The 27,271-nt window shown below is 30.2% G+C and overlaps 1 protein-coding gene and 5 long non-coding RNA genes across 6 annotated transcripts; all 6 read left to right on the top strand.

Annotated features, from left to right (window-relative positions):
* Positions 1–3,729: 3,729 nt before the first annotated feature.
* On the top strand, positions 3,730–4,534 carry LOC128169951 (uncharacterized). The gene is made up of 3 exons (XR_008241637.1): positions 3,730–4,050; positions 4,240–4,350; positions 4,477–4,534. It is a non-coding gene; the product is annotated as an uncharacterized LOC128169951 (long non-coding RNA).
* A 4,642-nt stretch (positions 4,535–9,176) lies between these two features.
* LOC128169950 (uncharacterized) lies at positions 9,177–9,981 on the top strand. Its single transcript, XR_008241636.1, has 3 exons — positions 9,177–9,497; positions 9,687–9,797; positions 9,924–9,981. It is a non-coding gene; the product is annotated as an uncharacterized LOC128169950 (long non-coding RNA).
* Positions 9,982–14,616: 4,635 nt separating this feature from the next.
* Positions 14,617–15,421, top strand: LOC128169948 (uncharacterized). The gene is made up of 3 exons (XR_008241634.1): positions 14,617–14,937; positions 15,127–15,237; positions 15,364–15,421. It is a non-coding gene; the product is annotated as an uncharacterized LOC128169948 (long non-coding RNA).
* Positions 15,422–16,596: 1,175 nt separating this feature from the next.
* On the top strand, positions 16,597–23,675 carry LOC128169945 (ankyrin-1-like). Its single transcript, XM_052835967.1, has 3 exons — positions 16,597–17,937; positions 21,345–21,496; positions 22,032–23,675. Exons 1-3 carry the CDS (start codon positions 16,634–16,636, stop codon positions 23,381–23,383), a joined length of 2,808 nt encoding a protein of 935 aa, XP_052691927.1. The 5' UTR covers positions 16,597–16,633; the 3' UTR covers positions 23,384–23,675.
* On the top strand, positions 20,059–20,863 carry LOC128169954 (uncharacterized). The gene is made up of 3 exons (XR_008241638.1): positions 20,059–20,379; positions 20,569–20,679; positions 20,806–20,863. It is a non-coding gene; the product is annotated as an uncharacterized LOC128169954 (long non-coding RNA).
* Positions 23,676–25,500: 1,825 nt separating the features above from the next.
* LOC128169947 (uncharacterized) lies at positions 25,501–26,305 on the top strand. The gene is made up of 3 exons (XR_008241633.1): positions 25,501–25,821; positions 26,011–26,121; positions 26,248–26,305. It is a non-coding gene; the product is annotated as an uncharacterized LOC128169947 (long non-coding RNA).
* The last annotated feature ends 966 nt before the right edge of the window (positions 26,306–27,271 follow it).

Raw genomic sequence — 27,271 nt, 5'->3', positions numbered from 1 at the left:
AAACACATGTCATTGGTATGAGAAAAACCCAGGAATAAAACATTTATTTCTTCTTTGGTAGTCAACGTTAATGAAAGAGAAAAGACAGAAGGGTCAAAAAAGACTAAGAAATGCGTTTCAAAAGCAAGGAAAACAGATAATCCAGAGGAAAAAAGTAATATGAATGTGAACATTTTTTTTTCAAATCACTTAGTTTAACCTGAAAGATAATTATAGTTTTGATTCAAAGGATATAAACAAAGAGTGATTCTCTTTTTTTAGCTTCTACAAAGTGGGATGCATCCATAGATTACTTCATACAAGACATGCGTGCTATTGATCATCTGTTTACAAATAATAGAATACAACAATCCTCGACAGTAATTGAAATAAGACAAAAGAGTTTTGGGAAGTTACCAGTCGGCAATGCTTTGAAACTCAATTACAACGAACAAGAAATTACAGGTCGCCTTTGCATTGCTTGTTTCAGAGAAAATAATTGCTATGTGCTACAATTAGACACAGGAGAAATCAATTGTGATTTAACCGAAGAGTTGGAAGCAAGTCCTCTTTTTGTAGCTAGTCTTAATTTGCAGATTGAATCTTTTCAAGATTTTCTAACAAAGAGTAAACCGAAGATCAAATGCAAAGAAAACCAAACGAACTATTTTTGTAAAGTTGGTAAAAAACAGATCGACAAAGTTGTATGTTATATTTTGAAAAATAGCACCCATTTTAGAATAGGGAAGGAGACCTCTTCAAATCATCCTGATTCATCTAGTCCCGACGAATTTGACAGAGTAATAAAGTTTTTGATGGATAATGGTGTTGTAATAAATGGCTGTAGCATAAATGGATCAACACTTCTCGGCATTGCTTGTGAATACGGATTTGATGATACTGCTCAAAAGTTACTAAGTTGTGGTGCCGATGTCGAATTTTGCAATGAAAATGGAGATTCTCCATTGCATTGGGCGTGCAAAACTGGACATAGCAATATTGTTAAACTGCTTTTAAACAAAAATGTGGACATAAATATGTGTAACAATGACGCAGAAAGTCCCCTTCTTATTGGGTGTCAAAACGGATTTGAGAGTCTTGTTAAGATTTTGCTTGATAATGGAGCCAATGTTAATTTATGTAAAGTAAATAACATAAGTCCACTTTATGTAGCTAGTCGCACTGGACACAATGGTATCGTAAAGCTTTTGATTGAAAATGAAGCTGATGTCAATTTATGCAATACAAATGGGGCAGGTCCTCTCTCTGTTGCTTGTCAAAATGGACATTTTAGCATTGTAGAACTTTTATTGAGTAAGCAACAAGATGTAAATGTATGCATGAAAGACGGAACAAGTCCTCTCTTCATGGCTTGTCATGGAGGTCATATCAGTTGTGCTCAGCTTTTACTGAACGCAGGCGCTGATACTCAATTGAGTGTAAGACAGGCTGTATCACCTCTTCATATAGCTTGTCAAAACGGACATTACAGTATTGTTAAACTATTGCTTGACTTTGGTGTGGATATGAAGATGTGCATGGAAGCAAAACCAAATCCAATCAAAATAGCTTCTAACAGAGGACATTACAACATTGTCCAACTTTTAATGGAACACTGTCGCACTAATTTGTAAAAAACTTAAAAAACACTTTTGCAAAATAAATAAATGACATTGAATAAAAAATTGGCGGCAATTTAAGACATCGGTCTTTCATGCTTCGATTGATCGTTTCTAAAAATATAGATGTTTTTAAACTCGTTGCAATATTCTGTTTAGTGTTATATCCTTACAATTTTTTATTTCAAAGTAAAACATCCATACGTTCAATCAGAATAACCAAAAGCTTTTAAAAAGAGAAAATGTTTATAAAAAAATGATATAGTTGACGTTTATAGAGGAGGCTATTTGTTTTTACAATGGTTGATTAAGGAATTCAATATTTTTAGGGGGGGGGGGGTTTCGATATAGAATGGTAAGGGGCAGTTAACGCTTTATAAACCGCCAAGCGTTTTATAAAAAAAGAGTAAACTGTTCCAAACTATTGTATGTCAGATAAAACTAATACGTATTAAATTAATTCCTTAATAATTTAATTCTGGTTGTAACGCGCTTTCTGATTGGCTAAAATTTATTTTATATCGTATGAAGAATGTTGCCTACGTCATAGTAAGACTAACGTAAAAAACGTATCAATACACCTGACGTTACGTTTGAATTCTGTACAAATTTACGTCATTTTAAAGGTCAAATGACCGTTTTTATCTACAATGAAGAGTAACAAATTCAATTATAAGCAATGAATTCAATAGTTATTGGTTTTATCCGATATAAAATGGTTTGAAACAGTTTACGCTTTTTTATAAACCGCTTTGCGGTTTATAAAGCGTAAACTGCCCCAAACCATTTTATATCGTATAAAACAAAAAAAATATTGAATTCATTCCTAATGATTTAATTTTTACCAATCAACTATAGCTAAGAACAGCCATTTGATCGTAAAAATTACATAAGATTGTATAAAATTTAAATGTTACGTCAGGCAGATTGATATTATTTTTAACGTTGGTCTAACAATGGCGTAAACATCATTCTTTATACGATAAATTAATTATCTAGCCAATCAGAAATCTCGTTATGACTTCAATTTAATCAATTTAAATTAAGTAAATTAAGCTGACATATGCGTTTCTATTGAATTATCATATTGTTCACTATTTATGTCATTGGTTGTTCATTTCCATAATTGTTTGATTTGTTATATTGCTCTCTTCTTTCATTCACATTGATTGAGATAGATAGCATGCTTATTTAATGTATGTTCAAAAGTCTTGCTATTGGAATACTTGTATCATATTTTTATAGATAATAAAAGAACTCTCTTTTTGTTACTTATTTTACATCAGTCATTATAGTACTGTTAAACAATAAGTCTGAAAAGTCCCTGGTATCTACATTTGTTGTTATATAACACATACATAAGGACACTATTTTCTAAATGCACATAATAATTCAAATTTATATGTTTATATATGTTTATTATTCACTCAACAAATATTGTGCATTTTCACAAAGGGCATCGGCATCTATCGGGAAAAAAAGATGAATAAAAACACAAGAAATGAAAACAATTTGATAATTATGTTCAAATGAAATTTAACGATAACATAGTATATATAGTGGTTTTTTTTCGTTTGGTTAGTAAAAAAATTAACGTTTTTATAAATATGTTACAGGTTTGCCTTACTTGTTTTGAATATATTTTTAGCACACATGGCAAAAACATACAATATGTTTGGAATTGATAAGCAAAATATTATCTCTATTCATAACACAATTACCTCATTATGTACATTCTCTATACGCATTACATACATCATTATGTGGTTTGTGTGTACATGTGACACATTGGCAATTTAGCACTATATATCGCTTTATTCCTTTCACCCTGGTGAGATTTTTAATGTCGATGTGTTATTTATTAGAATAAACACAACAGTATTAAAATTGCATATGGATTAAAAGTTACATGTAGTTCCGCGAAATAACAAATCTAAGTAATTATGAATGTCTTTTTTTTTAAATATTAAACAAACAAAATTTAAACAAAAAAAAGGGATATTCCCTTTTGTCGGTAAAAGAGAATACCCGAAAAAGTCTCTTCGATCCTGTAAAATTAAACAATCTATCAAAATTATTGCTCTTTTATCATCGGCATCATATTCAGGTAACTATATATTGCTAGTAAAAGAGTGGTGCATCCACTTATTACGTCAGTCAAATTTTTGTCAGGAAACATCAACTACTTTGTAAACAAAAAATCAACTCCCAATATGAACAGATAAATCGGAGTTTTTAAACTAGTTGTTTTATATGAATTTAAAACCATTGGACGGCTATGCGTTTCCAGTTTATGTCACCGATTTATGCCCCAGAAATAGGACAGAGTGGAGAGAGAGATCATCATCAATAAACTGTACGAAAACCAATGGATACACCTGTATTCCAAATGAAAACTTTACAAAACTTTTACAGTTTTGTTACACTGATCTTCGAATACGAATTCAGAAAGGTAAAAAAAAGTCAATTGAAGGAATATAATAAATGGTTTATGTAAACATTATATTTTTAACAAAAATATGTTTTGAAAAGAAGTTTTAAAATTACAGTTAATTTTATGCATTGATTGATATTAAGCGCTCTGTGTAATTGAATAAACTACATTTACACTTTAATTTTTTTTTCTTTACTCCGATTTCAGGCATGTGCTTATTTCTCTACAGACATAATTCTCTAGTGGATGCAATGAGCTGTCGTACTTTCATGAAAGGGTGTCCAGATGTGTCTTACTTCAGTGATGAAATATTTAAATGTAAACAGAAACAATTTGTATATTTCCTCTTATTTATAATTACAAAATTGCGTTTAGTCAAAAACATGTATCTGGATAACATATTCTCCAATTATGAAATTTAAAACTGAAACATGCCTCTTTTAGATCAGAGCTGTTTGTCAATTAGAAATGGGTGCTTCCTCGCCGATCCTGTCTGTAACAGGTATTTATAAATATATTGCTGTTGATACATCGATCTGAAAGTCGTTTTTATTAACGAAAAGTATCTTCCCTATCTTATGAATAGTAATATTTGTCATTTTGGGGACATATTTTTTTAAAGAAGCCTTTGAATAATTTAATTTATCTTCTTGAAGATTTTTTTTAGAAAAAGTGTAAATAGGTTTAACCATAATCATACTTATGTACATTGTAAACAAATTGCCTATTTCATAATTTCTTTTAAACTACCTTTAATGTCTTAATCGACAATAGGTATTAGTAAATGTCAGATCTAGTTATTTTTACTTTCAAAATGCTGATATAAACTAAAAAGTTAATATGTAGTATTTACGGTTAAATATTAGTTAATAAGTAGTATTTAGGATTTAATATTGAATCAGAAAAAAATTCACAAAATTAAAGAAATTACCCGTGTGAAGTACATGTATAATATATGGATTATTTTACAAACTGTCACCCAGTACTTCCAAGACTCTGGCAACACCCAGCACGATATCAGACAGAGACTCACTGGACAAGGAGCACCAGATGTTGATATGGATGTTAACTTTATTAGTGTATGTGATTGTGGCAATTTTATTTGGTGGCATCTACCTGTATCGAAAAACCAAAGGTAGTGTTTTATAATGTAGTGTATAATTATTTGTTTCTGGTCTGATTTATATTAACACCGAGTAACGCAAATTGCATTTATACCTAATATCTGTAATATAAGAGAGAGACTGTGAGACATAGGATATAATGTTTGCTTCCAGTAACATAAATTGTTTATTAGATTTTTTATTAACGCGTAAGATAGGTTAACTGTTAAACTAAGCAGTTTTTTTATATTACAATTAATTTTTGAGATCAATGCAAGGAATCAAATTTATTTGCAGTAGATTATAAAACACATGTCATTGGTATGAGAAAAACCCAGGAATAAAACATTTATTTCTTCTTTGGTAGTCAACGTTAATGAAAGAGAAAAGACAGAAGGGTCAAAAAAGACTAAGAAATGCGTTTCAAAAGCAAGGAAAACAGATAATCCAGAGGAAAAAAGTAATATGAATGTGAACATTTTTTTTTCAAATCACTTAGTTTAACCTGAAAGATAATTATAGTTTTGATTCAAAGGATATAAACAAAGAGTGATTCTCTTTTTTTAGCTTCTACAAAGTGGGATGCATCCATAGATTACTTCATACAAGACATGCGTGCTATTGATCATCTGTTTACAAATAATAGAATACAACAATCCTCGACAGTAATTGAAATAAGACAAAAGAGTTTTGGGAAGTTACCAGTCGGCAATGCTTTGAAACTCAATTACAACGAACAAGAAATTACAGGTCGCCTTTGCATTGCTTGTTTCAGAGAAAATAATTGCTATGTGCTACAATTAGACACAGGAGAAATCAATTGTGATTTAACCGAAGAGTTGGAAGCAAGTCCTCTTTTTGTAGCTAGTCTTAATTTGCAGATTGAATCTTTTCAAGATTTTCTAACAAAGAGTAAACCGAAGATCAAATGCAAAGAAAACCAAACGAACTATTTTTGTAAAGTTGGTAAAAAACAGATCGACAAAGTTGTATGTTATATTTTGAAAAATAGCACCCATTTTAGAATAGGGAAGGAGACCTCTTCAAATCATCCTGATTCATCTAGTCCCGACGAATTTGACAGAGTAATAAAGTTTTTGATGGATAATGGTGTTGTAATAAATGGCTGTAGCATAAATGGATCAACACTTCTCGGCATTGCTTGTGAATACGGATTTGATGATACTGCTCAAAAGTTACTAAGTTGTGGTGCCGATGTCGAATTTTGCAATGAAAATGGAGATTCTCCATTGCATTGGGCGTGCAAAACTGGACATAGCAATATTGTTAAACTGCTTTTAAACAAAAATGTGGACATAAATATGTGTAACAATGACGCAGAAAGTCCCCTTCTTATTGGGTGTCAAAACGGATTTGAGAGTCTTGTTAAGATTTTGCTTGATAATGGAGCCAATGTTAATTTATGTAAAGTAAATAACATAAGTCCACTTTATGTAGCTAGTCGCACTGGACACAATGGTATCGTAAAGCTTTTGATTGAAAATGAAGCTGATGTCAATTTATGCAATACAAATGGGGCAGGTCCTCTCTCTGTTGCTTGTCAAAATGGACATTTTAGCATTGTAGAACTTTTATTGAGTAAGCAACAAGATGTAAATGTATGCATGAAAGACGGAACAAGTCCTCTCTTCATGGCTTGTCATGGAGGTCATATCAGTTGTGCTCAGCTTTTACTGAACGCAGGCGCTGATACTCAATTGAGTGTAAGACAGGCTGTATCACCTCTTCATATAGCTTGTCAAAACGGACATTACAGTATTGTTAAACTATTGCTTGACTTTGGTGTGGATATGAAGATGTGCATGGAAGCAAAACCAAATCCAATCAAAATAGCTTCTAACAGAGGACATTACAACATTGTCCAACTTTTAATGGAACACTGTCGCACTAATTTGTAAAAAACTTAAAAAACACTTTTGCAAAATAAATAAATGACATTGAATAAAAAATTGGCGGCAATTTAAGACATCGGTCTTTCATGCTTCGATTGATCGTTTCTAAAAATATAGATGTTTTTAAACTCGTTGCAATATTCTGTTTAGTGTTATATCCTTACAATTTTTTATTTCAAAGTAAAACATCCATACGTTCAATCAGAATAACCAAAAGCTTTTAAAAAGAGAAAATGTTTATAAAAAAATGATATAGTTGACGTTTATAGAGGAGGCTATTTGTTTTTACAATGGTTGATTAAGGAATTCAATATTTTTAGGGGGGGGGGGGGGGGGGTTTCGATATAGAATGGTAAGGGGCAGTTAACGCTTTATAAACCGCCAAGCGTTTTATAAAAAAAGAGTAAACTGTTCCAAACTATTGTATGTCAGATAAAACTAATACGTATTAAATTAATTCCTTAATAATTTAATTCTGGTTGTAACGCGCTTTCTGATTGGCTAAAATTTATTTTATATCGTATGAAGAATGTTGCCTACGTCATAGTAAGACTAACGTAAAAAACGTATCAATACACCTGACGTTACGTTTGAATTCTGTACAAATTTACGTCATTTTAAAGGTCAAATGACCGTTTTTATCTACAATGAAGAGTAACAAATTCAATTATAAGCAATGAATTCAATAGTTATTGGTTTTATCCGATATAAAATGGTTTGAAACAGTTTACGCTTTTTTATAAACCGCTTTGCGGTTTATAAAGCGTAAACTGCCCCAAACCATTTTATATCGTATAAAACAAAAAAAATATTGAATTCATTCCTAATGATTTAATTTTTACCAATCAACTATAGCTAAGAACAGCCATTTGATCGTAAAAATTACATAAGATTGTATAAAATTTAAATGTTACGTCAGGCAGATTGATATTATTTTTAACGTTGGTCTAACAATGGCGTAAACATCATTCTTTATACGATAAATTAATTATCTAGCCAATCAGAAATCTCGTTATGACTTCAATTTAATCAATTTAAATTAAGTAAATTAAGCTGACATATGCGTTTCTATTGAATTATCATATTGTTCACTATTTATGTCATTGGTTGTTCATTTCCATAATTGTTTGATTTGTTATATTGCTCTCTTCTTTCATTCACATTGATTGAGATAGATAGCATGCTTATTTAATGTATGTTCAAAAGTCTTGCTATTGGAATACTTTTATCATATTTTTATAGATAATAAAAGAACTCTCTTTTTGTTACTTATTTTACATCAGTCATTATAGTACTGTTAAACAATAAGTCTGAAAAGTCCCTGGTATCTACATTTGTTGTTATATAACACATACATAAGGACACTATTTTCTAAATGCACATAATAATTCAAATTTATATGTTTATATATGTTTATTATTCACTCAACAAATATTGTGCATTTTCACAAAGGGCATCGGCATCTATCGGGAAAAAAAGATGAATAAAAACACAAGAAATGAAAACAATTTGATAATTATGTTCAAATGAAATTTAACGATAACATAGTATATATAGTGGTTTTTTTTCGTTTGGTTAGTAAAAAAATTAACGTTTTTATAAATATGTTACAGGTTTGCCTTACTTGTTTTGAATATATTTTTAGCACACATGGCAAAAACATACAATATGTTTGGAATTGATAAGCAAAATATTATCTCTATTCATAACACAATTACCTCATTATGTACATTCTCTATACGCATTACATACATCATTATGTGGTTTGTGTGTACATGTGACACATTGGCAATTTAGCACTATATATCGCTTTATTCCTTTCACCCTGGTGAGATTTTTAATGTCGATGTGTTATTTATTAGAATAAACACAACAGTATTAAAATTGCATATGGATTAAAAGTTACATGTAGTTCCGCGAAATAACAAATCTAAGTAATTATGAATGTCTTTTTTTTTAAATATTAAACAAACAAAATTTAAACATAAAAAAGGGATATTCCCTTTTGTCGGTAAAAGAGAATACCCGAAAAAGTCTCTTCGATCCTGTAAAATTAAACAATCTATCAAAATTATTGCTCTTTTATCATCGGCATCATATTCAGGTAACTATATATTGCTAGTAAAAGAGTGGTGCATCCACTTATTACGTCAGTCAAATTTTTGTCAGGAAACATCAACTACTTTGTAAACAAAAAATCAACTCCCAATATGAACAGATAAATCGGAGTTTTTAAACTAGTTGTTTTATATGAATTTAAAACCATTGGACGGCTATGCGTTTCCAGTTTATGTCACCGATTTATGCCCCAGAAATAGGACAGAGTGGAGAGAGAGATCATCATCAATAAACTGTACGAAAACCAATGGATACACCTGTATTCCAAATGAAAACTTTACAAAACTTTTACAGTTTTGTTACACTGATCTTCGAATACGAATTCAGAAAGGTAAAAAAAAGTCAATTGAAGGAATATAATAAATGGTTTATGTAAACATTATATTTTTAACAAAAATATGTTTTGAAAAGAAGTTTTAAAATTACAGTTAATTTTATGCATTGATTGATATTAAGCGCTCTGTGTAATTGAATAAACTACATTTACACTTTAATTTTTTTTTCTTTACTCCGATTTCAGGCATGTGCTTATTTCTCTACAGACATAATTCTCTAGTGGATGCAATGAGCTGTCGTACTTTCATGAAAGGGTGTCCAGATGTGTCTTACTTCAGTGATGAAATATTTAAATGTAAACAGAAACAATTTGTATATTTCCTCTTATTTATAATTACAAAATTGCGTTTAGTCAAAAACATGTATCTGGATAACATATTCTCCAATTATGAAATTTAAAACTGAAACATGCCTCTTTTAGATCAGAGCTGTTTGTCAATTAGAAATGGGTGCTTCCTCGCCGATCCTGTCTGTAACAGGTATTTATAAATATATTGCTGTTGATACATCGATCTGAAAGTCGTTTTTATTAACGAAAAGTATCTTCCCTATCTTATGAATAGTAATATTTGTCATTTTGGGGACATATTTTTTTAAAGAAGCCTTTGAATAATTTAATTTATCTTCTTGAAGATTTTTTTTAGAAAAAGTGTAAATAGGTTTAACCATAATCATACTTATGTACATTGTAAACAAATTGCCTATTTCATAATTTCTTTTAAACTACCTTTAATGTCTTAATCGACAATAGGTATTAGTAAATGTCAGATCTAGTTATTTTTACTTTCAAAATGCTGATATAAACTAAAAAGTTAATATGTAGTATTTACGGTTAAATATTAGTTAATAAGTAGTATTTAGGATTTAATATTGAATCAGAAAAAAATTCACAAAATTAAAGAAATTACCCGTGTGAAGTACATGTATAATATATGGATTATTTTACAAACTGTCACCCAGTACTTCCAAGACTCTGGCAACACCCAGCACGATATCAGACAGAGACTCACTGGACAAGGAGCACCAGATGTTGATATGGATGTTAACTTTATTAGTGTATGTGATTGTGGCAATTTTATTTGGTGGCATCTACCTGTATCGAAAAACCAAAGGTAGTGTTTTATAATGTAGTGTATAATTATTTGTTTCTGGTCTGATTTATATTAACACCGAGTAACGCAAATTGCATTTATACCTAATATCTGTAATATAAGAGAGAGACTGTGAGACATAGGATATAATGTTTGCTTCCAGTAACATAAATTGTTTATTAGATTTTTTATTAACGCGTAAGATAGGTTAACTGTTAAACTAAGCAGTTTTTTTATATTACAATTAAGTTTTGAGATCAATGCAAGGAATCAAATTTATTTGCAGTAGATTATAAAACACATGTCATTGGTATGAGAAAAACCCAGGAATAAAACATTTATTTCTTCTTTGGTAGTCAACGTTAATGAAAGAGAAAAGACAGAAGGGTCAAAAAAGACTAAGAAATGCGTTTCAAAAGCAAGGAAAACAGATAATCCAGAGGAAAAAAGTAATATGAATGTGAACATTTTTTTTTCAAATCACTTAGTTTAACCTGAAAGATAATTATAGTTTTGATTCAAAGGATATAAACAAAGAGTGATTCTCTTTTTTTAGCTTCTACAAAGTGGGATGCATCCATAGATTACTTCATACAAGACATGCGTGCTATTGATCATCTGTTTACAAATAATAGAATACAACAATCCTCGACAGTAATTGAAATAAGACAAAAGAGTTTTGGGAAGTTACCAGTCGGCAATGCTTTGAAACTCAATTACAACGAACAAGAAATTACAGGTCGCCTTTGCATTGCTTGTTTCAGAGAAAATAATTGCTATGTGCTACAATTAGACACAGGAGAAATCAATTGTGATTTAACCGAAGAGTTGGAAGCAAGTCCTCTTTTTGTAGCTAGTCTTAATTTGCAGATTGAATCTTTTCAAGATTTTCTAACAAAGAGTAAACCGAAGATCAAATGCAAAGAAAACCAAACGAACTATTTTTGTAAAGTTGGTAAAAAACAGATCGACAAAGTTGTATGTTATATTTTGAAAAATAGCACCCATTTTAGAATAGGGAAGGAGACCTCTTCAAATCATCCTGATTCATCTAGTCCCGACGAATTTGACAGAGTAATAAAGTTTTTGATGGATAATGGTGTTGTAATAAATGGCTGTAGCATAAATGGATCAACACTTCTCGGCATTGCTTGTGAATACGGATTTGATGATACTGCTCAAAAGTTACTAAGTTGTGGTGCCGATGTCGAATTTTGCAATGAAAATGGAGATTCTCCATTGCATTGGGCGTGCAAAACTGGACATAGCAATATTGTTAAACTGCTTTTAAACAAAAATGTGGACATAAATATGTGTAACAATGACGCAGAAAGTCCCCTTCTTATTGGGTGTCAAAACGGATTTGAGAGTCTTGTTAAGATTTTGCTTGATAATGGAGCCAATGTTAATTTATGTAAAGTAAATAACATAAGTCCACTTTATGTAGCTAGTCGCACTGGACACAATGGTATCATAAAGCTTTTGATTGAAAATGAAGCTGATGTCAATTTATGCAATACAAATGGGGCAGGTCCTCTCTCTGTTGCTTGTCAAAATGGACATTTTAGCATTGTAGAACTTTTATTGAGTAAGCAACAAGATGTAAATGTATGCATGAAAGACGGAACAAGTCCTCTCTTCATGGCTTGTCATGGAGGTCATATCAGTTGTGCTCAGCTTTTACTGAACGCAGGCGCTGATACTCAATTGAGTGTAAGACAGGCTGTATCACCTCTTCATATAGCTTGTCAAAACGGACATTACAGTATTGTTAAACTATTGCTTGACTTTGGTGTGGATATGAAGATGTGCATGGAAGCAAAACCAAATCCAATCAAAATAGCTTCTAACAGAGGACATTACAACATTGTCCAACTTTTAATGGAACACTGTCGCACTAATTTGTAAAAAACTTAAAAAACACTTTTGCAAAATAAATAAATGACATTGAATAAAAAATTGGCGGCAATTTAAGACATCGGTCTTTCATGCTTCGATTGATCGTTTCTAAAAATATAGATGTTTTTAAACTCGTTGCAATATTCTGTTTAGTGTTATATCCTTACAATTTTTTATTTCAAAGTAAAACATCCATACGTTCAATCAGAATAACCAAAAGCTTTTAAAAAGAGAAAATGTTTATAAAAAAATGATATAGTTGACGTTTATAGAGGAGGCTATTTGTTTTTACAATGGTTGATTAAGGAATTCAATATTTTTAGGGGGGGGGGGTTTCGATATAGAATGGTAAGGGGCAGTTAACGCTTTATAAACCGCCAAGCGTTTTATAAAAAAAGAGTAAACTGTTCCAAACTATTGTATGTCAGATAAAACTAATACGTATTAAATTAATTCCTTAATAATTTAATTCTGGTTGTAACGCGCTTTCTGATTGGCTAAAATTTATTTTATATCGTATGAAGAATGTTGCCTACGTCATAGTAAGACTAACGTAAAAAACGTATCAATACACCTGACGTTACGTTTGAATTCTGTACAAATTTACGTCATTTTAAAGGTCAAATGACCGTTTTTATCTACAATGAAGAGTAACAAATTCAATTATAAGCAATGAATTCAATAGTTATTGGTTTTATCCGATATAAAATGGTTTGAAACAGTTTACGCTTTTTTATAAACCGCTTTGCGGTTTATAAAGCGTAAACTGCCCCAAACCATTTTATATCGTATAAAACAAAAAAAATATTGAATTCATTCCTAATGATTTAATTTTTACCAATCAACTATAGCTAAGAACAGCCATTTGATCGTAAAAATTACATAAGATTGTATAAAATTTAAATGTTACGTCAGGCAGATTGATATTATTTTTAACGTTGGTCTAACAATGGCGTAAACATCATTCTTTATACGATAAATTAATTATCTAGCCAATCAGAAATCTCGTTATGACTTCAATTTAATCAATTTAAATTAAGTAAATTAAGCTGACATATGCGTTTCTATTGAATTATCATATTGTTCACTATTTATGTCATTGGTTGTTCATTTCCATAATTGTTTGATTTGTTATATTGCTCTCTTCTTTCATTCACATTGATTGAGATAGATAGCATGCTTATTTAATGTATGTTCAAAAGTCTTGCTATTGGAATACTTTTATCATATTTTTATAGATAATAAAAGAACTCTCTTTTTGTTACTTATTTTACATCAGTCATTATAGTACTGTTAAACAATAAGTCTGAAAAGTCCCTGGTATCTACATTTGTTGTTATATAACACATACATAAGGACACTATTTTCTAAATGCACATAATAATTCAAATTTATATGTTTATATATGTTTATTATTCACTCAACAAATATTGTGCATTTTCACAAAGGGCATCGGCATCTATCGGGAAAAAAAGATGAATAAAAACACAAGAAATGAAAACAATTTGATAATTATGTTCAAATGAAATTTAACGATAACATAGTATATATAGTGGTTTTTTTTCGTTTGGTTAGTAAAAAAATTAACGTTTTTATAAATATGTTACAGGTTTGCCTTACTTGTTTTGAATATATTTTTAGCACACATGGCAAAAACATACAATATGTTTGGAATTGATAAGCAAAATATTATCTCTATTCATAACACAATTACCTCATTATGTACATTCTCTATACGCATTACATACATCATTATGTGGTTTGTGTGTACATGTGACACATTGGCAATTTAGCACTATATATCGCTTTATTCCTTTCACCCTGGTGAGATTTTTAATGTCGATGTGTTATTTATTAGAATAAACACAACAGTATTAAAATTGCATATGGATTAAAAGTTACATGTAGTTCCGCGAAATAACAAATCTAAGTAATTATGAATGTCTTTTTTTTTAAATATTAAACAAACAAAATTTAAACATAAAAAAGGGATATTCCCTTTTGTCGGTAAAAGAGAATACCCGAAAAAGTCTCTTCGATCCTGTAAAATTAAACAATCTATCAAAATTATTGCTCTTTTATCATCGGCATCATATTCAGGTAACTATATATTGCTAGTAAAAGAGTGGTGCATCCACTTATTACGTCAGTCAAATTTTTGTCAGGAAACATCAACTACTTTGTAAACAAAAAATCAACTCCCAATATGAACAGATAAATCGGAGTTTTTAAACTAGTTGTTTTATATGAATTTAAAACCATTGGACGGCTATGCGTTTCCAGTTTATGTCACCGATTTATGCCCCAGAAATAGGACAGAGTGGAGAGAGAGATCATCATCAATAAACTGTACGAAAACCAATGGATACACCTGTATTCCAAATGAAAACTTTACAAAACTTTTACAGTTTTGTTACACTGATCTTCGAATACGAATTCAGAAAGGTAAAAAAAAGTCAATTGAAGGAATATAATAAATGGTTTATGTAAACATTATATTTTTAACAAAAATATGTTTTGAAAAGAAGTTTTAAAATTACAGTTAATTTTATGCATTGATTGATATTAAGCGCTCTGTGTAATTGAATAAACTACATTTACACTTTAATTTTTTTTTCTTTACTCCGATTTCAGGCATGTGCTTATTTCTCTACAGACATAATTCTCTAGTGGATGCAATGAGCTGTCGTACTTTCATGAAAGGGTGTCCAGATGTGTCTTACTTCAGTGATGAAATATTTAAATGTAAACAGAAACAATTTGTATATTTCCTCTTATTTATAATTACAAAATTGCGTTTAGTCAAAAACATGTATCTGGATAACATATTCTCCAATTATGAAATTTAAAACTGAAACATGCCTCTTTTAGATCAGAGCTGTTTGTCAATTAGAAATGGGTGCTTCCTCGCCGATCCTGTCTGTAACAGGTATTTATAAATATATTGCTGTTGATACATCGATCTGAAAGTCGTTTTTATTAACGAAAAGTATCTTCCCTATCTTATGAATAGTAATATTTGTCATTTTGGGGACATATTTTTTTAAAGAAGCCTTTGAATAATTTAATTTATCTTCTTGAAGATTTTTTTTAGAAAAAGTGTAAATAGGTTTAACCATAATCATACTTATGTACATTGTAAACAAATTGCCTATTTCATAATTTCTTTTAAACTACCTTTAATGTCTTAATCGACAATAGGTATTAGTAAATGTCAGATCTAGTTATTTTTACTTTCAAAATGCTGATATAAACTAAAAAGTTAATATGTAGTATTTACGGTTAAATATTAGTTAATAAGTAGTATTTAGGATTTAATATTGAATCAGAAAAAAATTCACAAAATTAAAGAAATTACCCGTGTGAAGTACATGTATAATATATGGATTATTTTACAAACTGTCACCCAGTACTTCCAAGACTCTGGCAACACCCAGCACGATATCAGACAGAGACTCACTGGACAAGGAGCACCAGATGTTGATATGGATGTTAACTTTATTAGTGTATGTGATTGTGGCAATTTTATTTGGTGGCATCTACCTGTATCGAAAAACCAAAGGTAGTGTTTTATAATGTAGTGTATAATTATTTGTTTCTGGTCTGATTTATATTAACACCGAGTAACGCAAATTGCATTTATACCTAATATCTGTAATATAAGAGAGAGACTGTGAGACATAGGATATAATGTTTGCTTCCAGTAACATAAATTGTTTATTAGATTTTTTATTAACGCGTAAGATAGGTTAACTGTTAAACTAAGCAGTTTTTTTATATTACAATTAAGTTTTGAGATCAATGCAAGGAATCAAATTTATTTGCAGTAGATTATAAAACACATGTCATTGGTATGAGAAAAACCCAGGAATAAAACATTTATTTCTTCTTTGGTAGTCAACGTTAATGAAAGAGAAAAGACAGAAGGGTCAAAAAAGACTAAGAAATGCGTTTCAAAAGCAAGGAAAACAGATAATCCAGAGGAAAAAAGTAATATGAATGTGAACATTTTTTTTTCAAATCACTTAGTTTAACCTGAAAGATAATTATAGTTTTGATTCAAAGGATATAAACAAAGAGTGATTCTCTTTTTTTAGCTTCTACAAAGTGGGATGCATCCATAGATTACTTCATACAAGACATGCGTGCTATTGATCATCTGTTTACAAATAATAGAATACAACAATCCTCGACAGTAATTGAAATAAGACAAAAGAGTTTTGGGAAGTTACCAGTCGGCAATGCTTTGAAACTCAATTACAACGAACAAGAAATTACAGGTCGCCTTTGCATTGCTTGTTTCAGAGAAAATAATTGCTATGTGCTACAATTAGACACAGGAGAAATCAATTGTGATTTAACCGAAGAGTTGGAAGCAAGTCCTCTTTTTGTAGCTAGTCTTAATTTGCAGATTGAATCTTTTCAAGATTTTCTAACAAAGAGTAAACCGAAGATCAAATGCAAAGAAAACCAAACGAACTATTTTTGTAAAGTTGGTAAAAAACAGATCGACAAAGTTGTATGTTATATTTTGAAAAATAGCACCCATTTTAGAATAGGGAAGGAGACCTCTTCAAATCATCCTGATTCATCTAGTCCCGACGAATTTGACAGAGTAATAAAGTTTTTGATGGATAATGGTGTTGTAATAAATGGCTGTAGCATAAATGGATCAACACTTCTCGGCATTGCTTGTGAATACGGATTTGATGATACTGCTCAAAAGTTACTAAGTTGTGGTGCCGATGTCGAATTTTGCAATGAAAATGGAGATTCTCCATTGCATTGGGCGTGCAAAACTGGACATAGCAATATTGTTAAACTGCTTTTAAACAAAAATGTGGACATAAATATGTGTAACAATGACGCAGAAAGTCCCCTTCTTATTGGGTGTCAAAACGGATTTGAGAGTCTTGTTAAGATTTTGCTTGATAATGGAGCCAATGTTAATTTATGTAAAGTAAATAACATAAGTCCACTTTATGTAGCTAGTCGCACTGGACACAATGGTATCGTAAAGCTTTTGATTGAAAATGAAGCTGATGTCAATTTATGCAATACAAATGGGGCAGGTCCTCTCTCTGTTGCTTGTCAAAATGGACATTTTAGCATTGTAGAACTTTTATTGAGTAAGCAACAAGATGTAAATGTATGCATGAAAGACGGAACAAGTCCTCTCTTCATGGCTTGTCATGGAGGTCATATCAGTTGTGCTCAGCTTTTACTGAACGCAGGCGCTGATACTCAATTGAGTGTAAGACAGGCTGTATCACCTCTTCATATAGCTTGTCAAAACGGACATTACAGTATTGTTAAACTATTGCTTGACTTTGGTGTGGATATGAAGATGTGCATGGAAGCAAAACCAAATCCAATCAAAATAGCTTCTAACAGAGGACATTACAACATTGTCCAACTTTTAATGGAACACTGTCGCACTAATTTGTAAAAAACTTAAAAAACACTTTTGCAAAATAAATAAATGACATTGAATAAAAAATTGGCGGCAATTTAAGACATCGGTCTTTCATGCTTCGATTGATCGTTTCTAAAAATATAGATGTTTTTAAACTCGTTGCAATATTCTGTTTAGTGTTATATCCTTACAATTTTTTATTTCAAAGTAAAACATCCATACGTTCAATCAGAATAACCAAAAGCTTTTAAAAAGAGAAAATGTTTATAAAAAAATGATATAGTTGACGTTTATAGAGGAGGCTATTTGTTTTTACAATGGTTGATTAAGGAATTCAATATTTTTAGGGGGGGGGGGGGTTTCGATATAGAATGGTAAGGGGCAGTTAACGCTTTATAAACCGCCAAGCGTTTTATAAAAAAAGAGTAAACTGTTCCAAACTATTGTATGTCAGATAAAACTAATACGTATTAAATTAATTCCTTAATAATTTAATTCTGGTTGTAACGCGCTTTCTGATTGGCTAAAATTTATTTTATATCGTATGAAGAATGTTGCCTACGTCATAGTAAGACTAACGTAAAAAACGTATCAATACACCTGACGTTACGTTTGAATTCTGTACAAATTTACGTCATTTTAAAGGTCAAATGACCGTTTTTATCTACAATGAAGAGTAACAAATTCAATTATAAGCAATGAATTCAATAGTTATTGGTTTTATCCGATATAAAATGGTTTGAAACAGTTTACGCTTTTTTATAAACCGCTTTGCGGTTTATAAAGCGTAAACTGCCCCAAACCATTTTATATCGTATAAAACAAAAAAAATATTGAATTCATTCCTAATGATTTAATTTTTACCAATCAACTATAGCTAAGAACAGCCATTTGATCGTAAAAATTACATAAGATTGTATAAAATTTAAATGTTACGTCAGGCAGATTGATATTATTTTTAACGTTGGTCTAACAATGGCGTAAACATCATTCTTTATACGATAAATTAATTATCTAGCCAATCAGAAATCTCGTTATGACTTCAATTTAATCAATTTAAATTAAGTAAATTAAGCTGACATATGCGTTTCTATTGAATTATCATATTGTTCACTATTTATGTCATTGGTTGTTCATTTCCATAATTGTTTGATTTGTTATATTGCTCTCTTCTTTCATTCACATTGATTGAGATAGATAGCATGCTTATTTAATGTATGTTCAAAAGTCTTGCTATTGGAATACTTTTATCATATTTTTATAGATAATAAAAGAACTCTCTTTTTGTTACTTATTTTACATCAGTCATTATAGTACTGTTAAACAATAAGTCTGAAAAGTCCCTGGTATCTACATTTGTTGTTATATAACACATACATAAGGACACTATTTTCTAAATGCACATAATAATTCAAATTTATATGTTTATATATGTTTATTATTCACTCAACAAATATTGTGCATTTTCACAAAGGGCATCGGCATCTATCGGGAAAAAAAGATGAATAAAAACACAAGAAATGAAAACAATTTGATAATTATGTTCAAATGAAATTTAACGATAACATAGTATATATAGTGGTTTTTTTTCGTTTGGTTAGTAAAAAAATTAACGTTTTTATAAATATGTTACAGGTTTGCCTTACTTGTTTTGAATATATTTTTAGCACACATGGCAAAAACATACAATATGTTTGGAATTGATAAGCAAAATATTATCTCTATTCATAACACAATTACCTCATTATGTACATTCTCTATACGCATTACATACATCATTATGTGGTTTGTGTGTACATGTGACACATTGGCAATTTAGCACTATATATCGCTTTATTCCTTTCACCCTGGTGAGATTTTTAATGTCGATGTGTTATTTATTAGAATAAACACAACAGTATTAAAATTGCATATGGATTAAAAGTTACATGTAGTTCCGCGAAATAACAAATCTAAGTAATTATGAATGTCTTTTTTTTTAAATATTAAACAAACAAAATTTAAACATAAAAAAGGGATATTCCCTTTTGTCGGTAAAAGAGAATACCCGAAAAAGTCTCTTCGATCCTGTAAAATTAAACAATCTATCAAAATTATTGCTCTTTTATCATCGGCATCATATTCAGGTAACTATATATTGCTAGTAAAAGAGTGGTGCATCCACTTATTACGTCAGTCAAATTTTTGTCAGGAAACATCAACTACTTTGTAAACAAAAAATCAACTCCCAATATGAACAGATAAATCGGAGTTTTTAAACTAGTTGTTTTATATGAATTTAAAACCATTGGACGGCTATGCGTTTCCAGTTTATGTCACCGATTTATGCCCCAGAAATAGGACAGAGTGGAGAGAGAGATCATCATCAATAAACTGTACGAAAACCAATGGATACACCTGTATTCCAAATGAAAACTTTACAAAACTTTTACAGTTTTGTTACACTGATCTTCGAATACGAATTCAGAAAGGTAAAAAAAAGTCAATTGAAGGAATATAATAAATGGTTTATGTAAACATTATATTTTTAACAAAAATATGTTTTGAAAAGAAGTTTTAAAATTACAGTTAATTTTATGCATTGATTGATATTAAGCGCTCTGTGTAATTGAATAAACTACATTTACACTTTAATTTTTTTTTCTTTACTCCGATTTCAGGCATGTGCTTATTTCTCTACAGACATAATTCTCTAGTGGATGCAATGAGCTGTCGTACTTTCATGAAAGGGTGTCCAGATGTGTCTTACTTCAGTGATGAAATATTTAAATGTAAACAGAAACAATTTGTATATTTCCTCTTATTTATAATTACAAAATTGCGTTTAGTCAAAAACATGTATCTGGATAACATATTCTCCAATTATGAAATTTAAAACTGAAACATGCCTCTTTTAGATCAGAGCTGTTTGTCAATTAGAAATGGGTGCTTCCTCGCCGATCCTGTCTGTAACAGGTATTTATAAATATATTGCTGTTGATACATCGATCTGAAAGTCGTTTTTATTAACGAAAAGTATCTTCCCTATCTTATGAATAGTAATATTTGTCATTTTGGGGACATATTTTTTTAAAGAAGCCTTTGAATAATTTAATTTATCTTCTTGAAGATTTTTTTTAGAAAAAGTGTAAATAGGTTTAACCATAATCATACTTATGTACATTGTAAACAAATTGCCTATTTCATAATTTCTTTTAAACTACCTTTAATGTCTTAATCGACAATAGGTATTAGTAAATGTCAGATCTAGTTATTTTTACTTTCAAAATGCTGATATAAACTAAAAAGTTAATATGTAGTATTTACGGTTAAATATTAGTTAATAAGTAGTATTTAGGATTTAATATTGAATCAGAAAAAAATTCACAAAATTAAAGAAATTACCCGTGTGAAGTACATGTATAATATATGGATTATTTTACAAACTGTCACCCAGTACTTCCAAGACTCTGGCAACACCCAGCACGATATCAGACAGAGACTCACTGGACAAGGAGCACCAGATGTTGATATGGATGTTAACTTTATTAGTGTATGTGATTGTGGCAATTTTATTTGGTGGCATCTACCTGTATCGAAAAACCAAAGGTAGTGTTTTATAATGTAGTGTATAATTATTTGTTTCTGGTCTGATTTATATTAACACCGAGTAACGCAAATTGCATTTATACCTAATATCTGTAATATAAGAGAGAGACTGTGAGACATAGGATATAATGTTTGCTTCCAGTAACATAAATTGTTTATTAGATTTTTTATTAACGCGTAAGATAGGTTAACTGTTAAACTAAGCAGTTTTTTTATATTACAATTAAGTTTTGAGATCAATGCAAGGAATCAAATTTATTTGCAGTAGATTATAAAACACATGTCATTGGTATGAGAAAAACCCAGGAATAAAACATTTATTTCTTCTTTGGTAGTCAACGTTAATGAAAGAGAAAAGACAGAAGGGTCAAAAAAGACTAAGAAATGCGTTTCAAAAGCAAGGAAAACAGATAATCCAGAGGAAAAAAGTAATATGAATGTGAACATTTTTTTTTCAAATCACTTAGTTTAACCTGAAAGATAATTATAGTTTTGATTCAAAGGATATAAACAAAGAGTGATTCTCTTTTTTTAGCTTCTACAAAGTGGGATGCATCCATAGATTACTTCATACAAGACATGCGTGCTATTGATCATCTGTTTACAAATAATAGAATACAACAATCCTCGACAGTAATTGAAATAAGACAAAAGAGTTTTGGGAAGTTACCAGTCGGCAATGCTTTGAAACTCAATTACAACGAACAAGAAATTACAGGTCGCCTTTGCATTGCTTGTTTCAGAGAAAATAATTGCTATGTGCTACAATTAGACACAGGAGAAATCAATTGTGATTTAACCGAAGAGTTGGAAGCAAGTCCTCTTTTTGTAGCTAGTCTTAATTTGCAGATTGAATCTTTTCAAGATTTTCTAACAAAGAGTAAACCGAAGATCAAATGCAAAGAAAACCAAACGAACTATTTTTGTAAAGTTGGTAAAAAACAGATCGACAAAGTTGTATGTTATATTTTGAAAAATAGCACCCATTTTAGAATAGGGAAGGAGACCTCTTCAAATCATCCTGATTCATCTAGTCCCGACGAATTTGACAGAGTAATAAAGTTTTTGATGGATAATGGTGTTGTAATAAATGGCTGTAGCATAAATGGATCAACACTTCTCGGCATTGCTTGTGAATACGGATTTGATGATACTGCTCAAAAGTTACTAAGTTGTGGTGCCGATGTCGAATTTTGCAATGAAAATGGAGATTCTCCATTGCATTGGGCGTGCAAAACTGGACATAGCAATATTGTTAAACTGCTTTTAAACAAAAATGTGGACATAAATATGTGTAACAATGACGCAGAAAGTCCCCTTCTTATTGGGTGTCAAAACGGATTTGAGAGTCTTGTTAAGATTTTGCTTGATAATGGAGCCAATGTTAATTTATGTAAAGTAAATAACATAAGTCCACTTTATGTAGCTAGTCGCACTGGACACAATGGTATCGTAAAGCTTTTGATTGAAAATGAAGCTGATGTCAATTTATGCAATACAAATGGGGCAGGTCCTCTCTCTGTTGCTTGTCAAAATGGACATTTTAGCATTGTAGAACTTTTATTGAGTAAGCAACAAGATGTAAATGTATGCATGAAAGACGGAACAAGTCCTCTCTTCATGGCTTGTCATGGAGGTCATATCAGTTGTGCTCAGCTTTTACTGAACGCAGGCGCTGATACTCAATTGAGTGTAAGACAGGCTGTATCACCTCTTCATATAGCTTGTCAAAACGGACATTACAGTATTGTTAAACTATTGCTTGACTTTGGTGTGGATATGAAGATGTGCATGGAAGCAAAACCAAATCCAATCAAAATAGCTTCTAACAGAGGACATTACAACATTGTCCAACTTTTAATGGAACACTGTCGCACTAATTTGTAAAAAACTTAAAAAACACTTTTGCAAAATAAATAAATGACATTGAATAAAAAATTGGCGGCAATTTAAGACATCGGTCTTTCATGCTTCGATTGATCGTTTCTAAAAATATAGATGTTTTTAAACTCGTTGCAATATTCTGTTTAGTGTTATATCCTTACAATTTTTTATTTCAAAGTAAAACATCCATACGTTCAATCAGAATAACCAAAAGCTTTTAAAAAGAGAAAATGTTTATAAAAAAATGATATAGTTGACGTTTATAGAGGAGGCTATTTGTTTTTACAATGGTTGATTAAGGAATTCAATATTTTTAGGGGGGGGGGGGGTTTCGATATAGAATGGTAAGGGGCAGTTAACGCTTTATAAACCGCCAAGCGTTTTATAAAAAAAGAGTAAACTGTTCCAAACTATTGTATGTCAGATAAAACTAATACGTATTAAATTAATTCCTTAATAATTTAATTCTGGTTGTAACGCGCTTTCTGATTGGCTAAAATTTATTTTATATCGTATGAAGAATGTTGCCTACGTCATAGTAAGACTAACGTAAAAAACGTATCAATACACCTGACGTTACGTTTGAATTCTGTACAAATTTACGTCATTTTAAAGGTCAAATGACCGTTTTTATCTACAATGAAGAGTAACAAATTCAATTATAAGCAATGAATTCAATAGTTATTGGTTTTATCCGATATAAAATGGTTTGAAACAGTTTACGCTTTTTTATAAACCGCTTTGCGGTTTATAAAGCGTAAACTGCCCCAAACCATTTTATATCGTATAAAACAAAAAAAATATTGAATTCATTCCTAATGATTTAATTTTTACCAATCAACTATAGCTAAGAACAGCCATTTGATCGTAAAAATTACATAAGATTGTATAAAATTTAAATGTTACGTCAGGCAGATTGATATTATTTTTAACGTTGGTCTAACAATGGCGTAAACATCATTCTTTATACGATAAATTAATTATCTAGCCAATCAGAAATCTCGTTATGACTTCAATTTAATCAATTTAAATTAAGTAAATTAAGCTGACATATGCGTTTCTATTGAATTATCATATTGTTCACTATTTATGTCATTGGTTGTTCATTTCCATAATTGTTTGATTTGTTATATTGCTCTCTTCTTTCATTCACATTGATTGAGATAGATAGCATGCTTATTTAATGTATGTTCAAAAGTCTTGCTATTGGAATACTTTTATCATATTTTTATAGATAATAAAAGAACTCTCTTTTTGTTACTTATTTTACATCAGTCATTATAGTACTGTTAAACAATAAGTCTGAAAAGTCCCTGGTATCTACATTTGTTGTTATATAACACATACATAAGGACACTATTTTCTAAATGCACATAATAATTCAAATTTATATGTTTATATATGTTTATTATTCACTCAACAAATATTGTGCATTTTCACAAAGGGCATCGGCATCTATCGGGAAAAAAAGATGAATAAAAACACAAGAAATGAAAACAATTTGATAATTATGTTCAAATGAAATTTAACGATAACATAGTATATATAGTGGTTTTTTTTCGTTTGGTTAGTAAAAAAATTAACGTTTTTATAAATATGTTACAGGTTTGCCTTACTTGTTTTGAATATATTTTTAGCACACATGGCAAAAACATACAATATGTTTGGAATTGATAAGCAAAATATTATCTCTATTCATAACACAATTACCTCATTATGTACATTCTCTATACGCATTACATACATCATTATGTGGTTTGTGTGTACATGTGACACATTGGCAATTTAGCACTATATATCGCTTTATTCCTTTCACCCTGGTGAGATTTTTAATGTCGATGTGTTATTTATTAGAATAAACACAACAGTATTAAAATTGCATATGGATTAAAAGTTACATGTAGTTCCGCGAAATAACAAATCTAAGTAATTATGAATGTCTTTTTTTTTAAATATTAAACAAACAAAATTTAAACATAAAAAAGGGATATTCCCTTTTGTCGGTAAAAGAGAATACCCGAAAAAGTCTCTTCGATCCTGTAAAATTAAACAATCTATCAAAATTATTGCTCTTTTATCATCGGCATCATATTCAGGTAACTATATATTGCTAGTAAAAGAGTGGTGCATCCACTTATTACGTCAGTCAAATTTTTGTCAGGAAACATCAACTACTTTGTAAACAAAAAATCAACTCCCAATATGAACAGATAAATCGGAGTTTTTAAACTAGTTGTTTTATATGAATTTAAAACCATTGGACGGCTATGCGTTTCCAGTTTATGTCACCGATTTATGCCCCAGAAATAGGACAGAGTGGAGAGAGAGATCATCATCAATAAACTGTACGAAAACCAATGGATACACCTGTATTCCAAATGAAAACTTTACAAAACTTTTACAGTTTTGTTACACTGATCTTCGAATACGAATTCAGAAAGGTAAAAAAAAGTCAATTGAAGGAATATAATAAATGGTTTATGTAAACATTATATTTTTAACAAAAATATGTTTTGAAAAGAAGTTTTAAAATTACAGTTAATTTTATGCATTGATTGATATTAAGCGCTCTGTGTAATTGAATAAACTACATTTACACTTTAATTTTTTTTTCTTTACTCCGATTTCAGGCATGTGCTTATTTCTCTACAGACATAATTCTCTAGTGGATGCAATGAGCTGTCGTACTTTCATGAAAGGGTGTCCAGATGTGTCTTACTTCAGTGATGAAATATTTAAATGTAAACAGAAACAATTTGTATATTTCCTCTTATTTATAATTACAAAATTGCGTTTAGTCAAAAACATGTATCTGGATAACATATTCTCCAATTATGAAATTTAAAACTGAAACATGCCTCTTTTAGATCAGAGCTGTTTGTCAATTAGAAATGGGTGCTTCCTCGCCGATCCTGTCTGTAACAGGTATTTATAAATATATTGCTGTTGATACATCGATCTGAAAGTCGTTTTTATTAACGAAAAGTATCTTCCCTATCTTATGAATAGTAATATTTGTCATTTTGGGGACATATTTTTTTAAAGAAGCCTTTGAATAATTTAATTTATCTTCTTGAAGATTTTTTTTAGAAAAAGTGTAAATAGGTTTAACCATAATCATACTTATGTACATTGTAAACAAATTGCCTATTTCATAATTTCTTTTAAACTACCTTTAATGTCTTAATCGACAATAGGTATTAGTAAATGTCAGATCTAGTTATTTTTACTTTCAAAATGCTGATATAAACTAAAAAGTTAATATGTAGTATTTACGGTTAAATATTAGTTAATAAGTAGTATTTAGGATTTAATATTGAATCAGAAAAAAATTCACAAAATTAAAGAAATTACCCGTGTGAAGTACATGTATAATATATGGATTATTTTACAAACTGTCACCCAGTACTTCCAAGACTCTGGCAACACCCAGCACGATATCAGACAGAGACTCACTGGACAAGGAGCACCAGATGTTGATATGGATGTTAACTTTATTAGTGTATGTGATTGTGGCAATTTTATTTGGTGGCATCTACCTGTATCGAAAAACCAAAGGTAGTGTTTTATAATGTAGTGTATAATTATTTGTTTCTGGTCTGATTTATATTAACACCGAGTAACGCAAATTGCATTTATACCTAATATCTGTAATATAAGAGAGAGACTGTGAGACATAGGATATAATGTTTGCTTCCAGTAACATAAATTGTTTATTAGATTTTTTATTAACGCGTAAGATAGGTTAACTGTTAAACTAAGCAGTTTTTTTATATTACAATTAAGTTTTGAGATCAATGCAAGGAATCAAATTTATTTGCAGTAGATTATAAAACACATGTCATTGGTATGAGAAAAACCCAGGAATAAAACATTTATTTCTTCTTTGGT

Source organism: Crassostrea angulata, unplaced genomic scaffold (assembly GCF_025612915.1).
Source record: "Crassostrea angulata isolate pt1a10 unplaced genomic scaffold, ASM2561291v2 HiC_scaffold_261, whole genome shotgun sequence".
Classification (NCBI taxonomy): Eukaryota; Metazoa; Mollusca; class Bivalvia; order Ostreida; family Ostreidae; genus Magallana; species Magallana angulata.
Note: the sequence above shows the minus strand (reverse complement) of the source record. Positions and strands in the feature narration are given on the sequence as shown.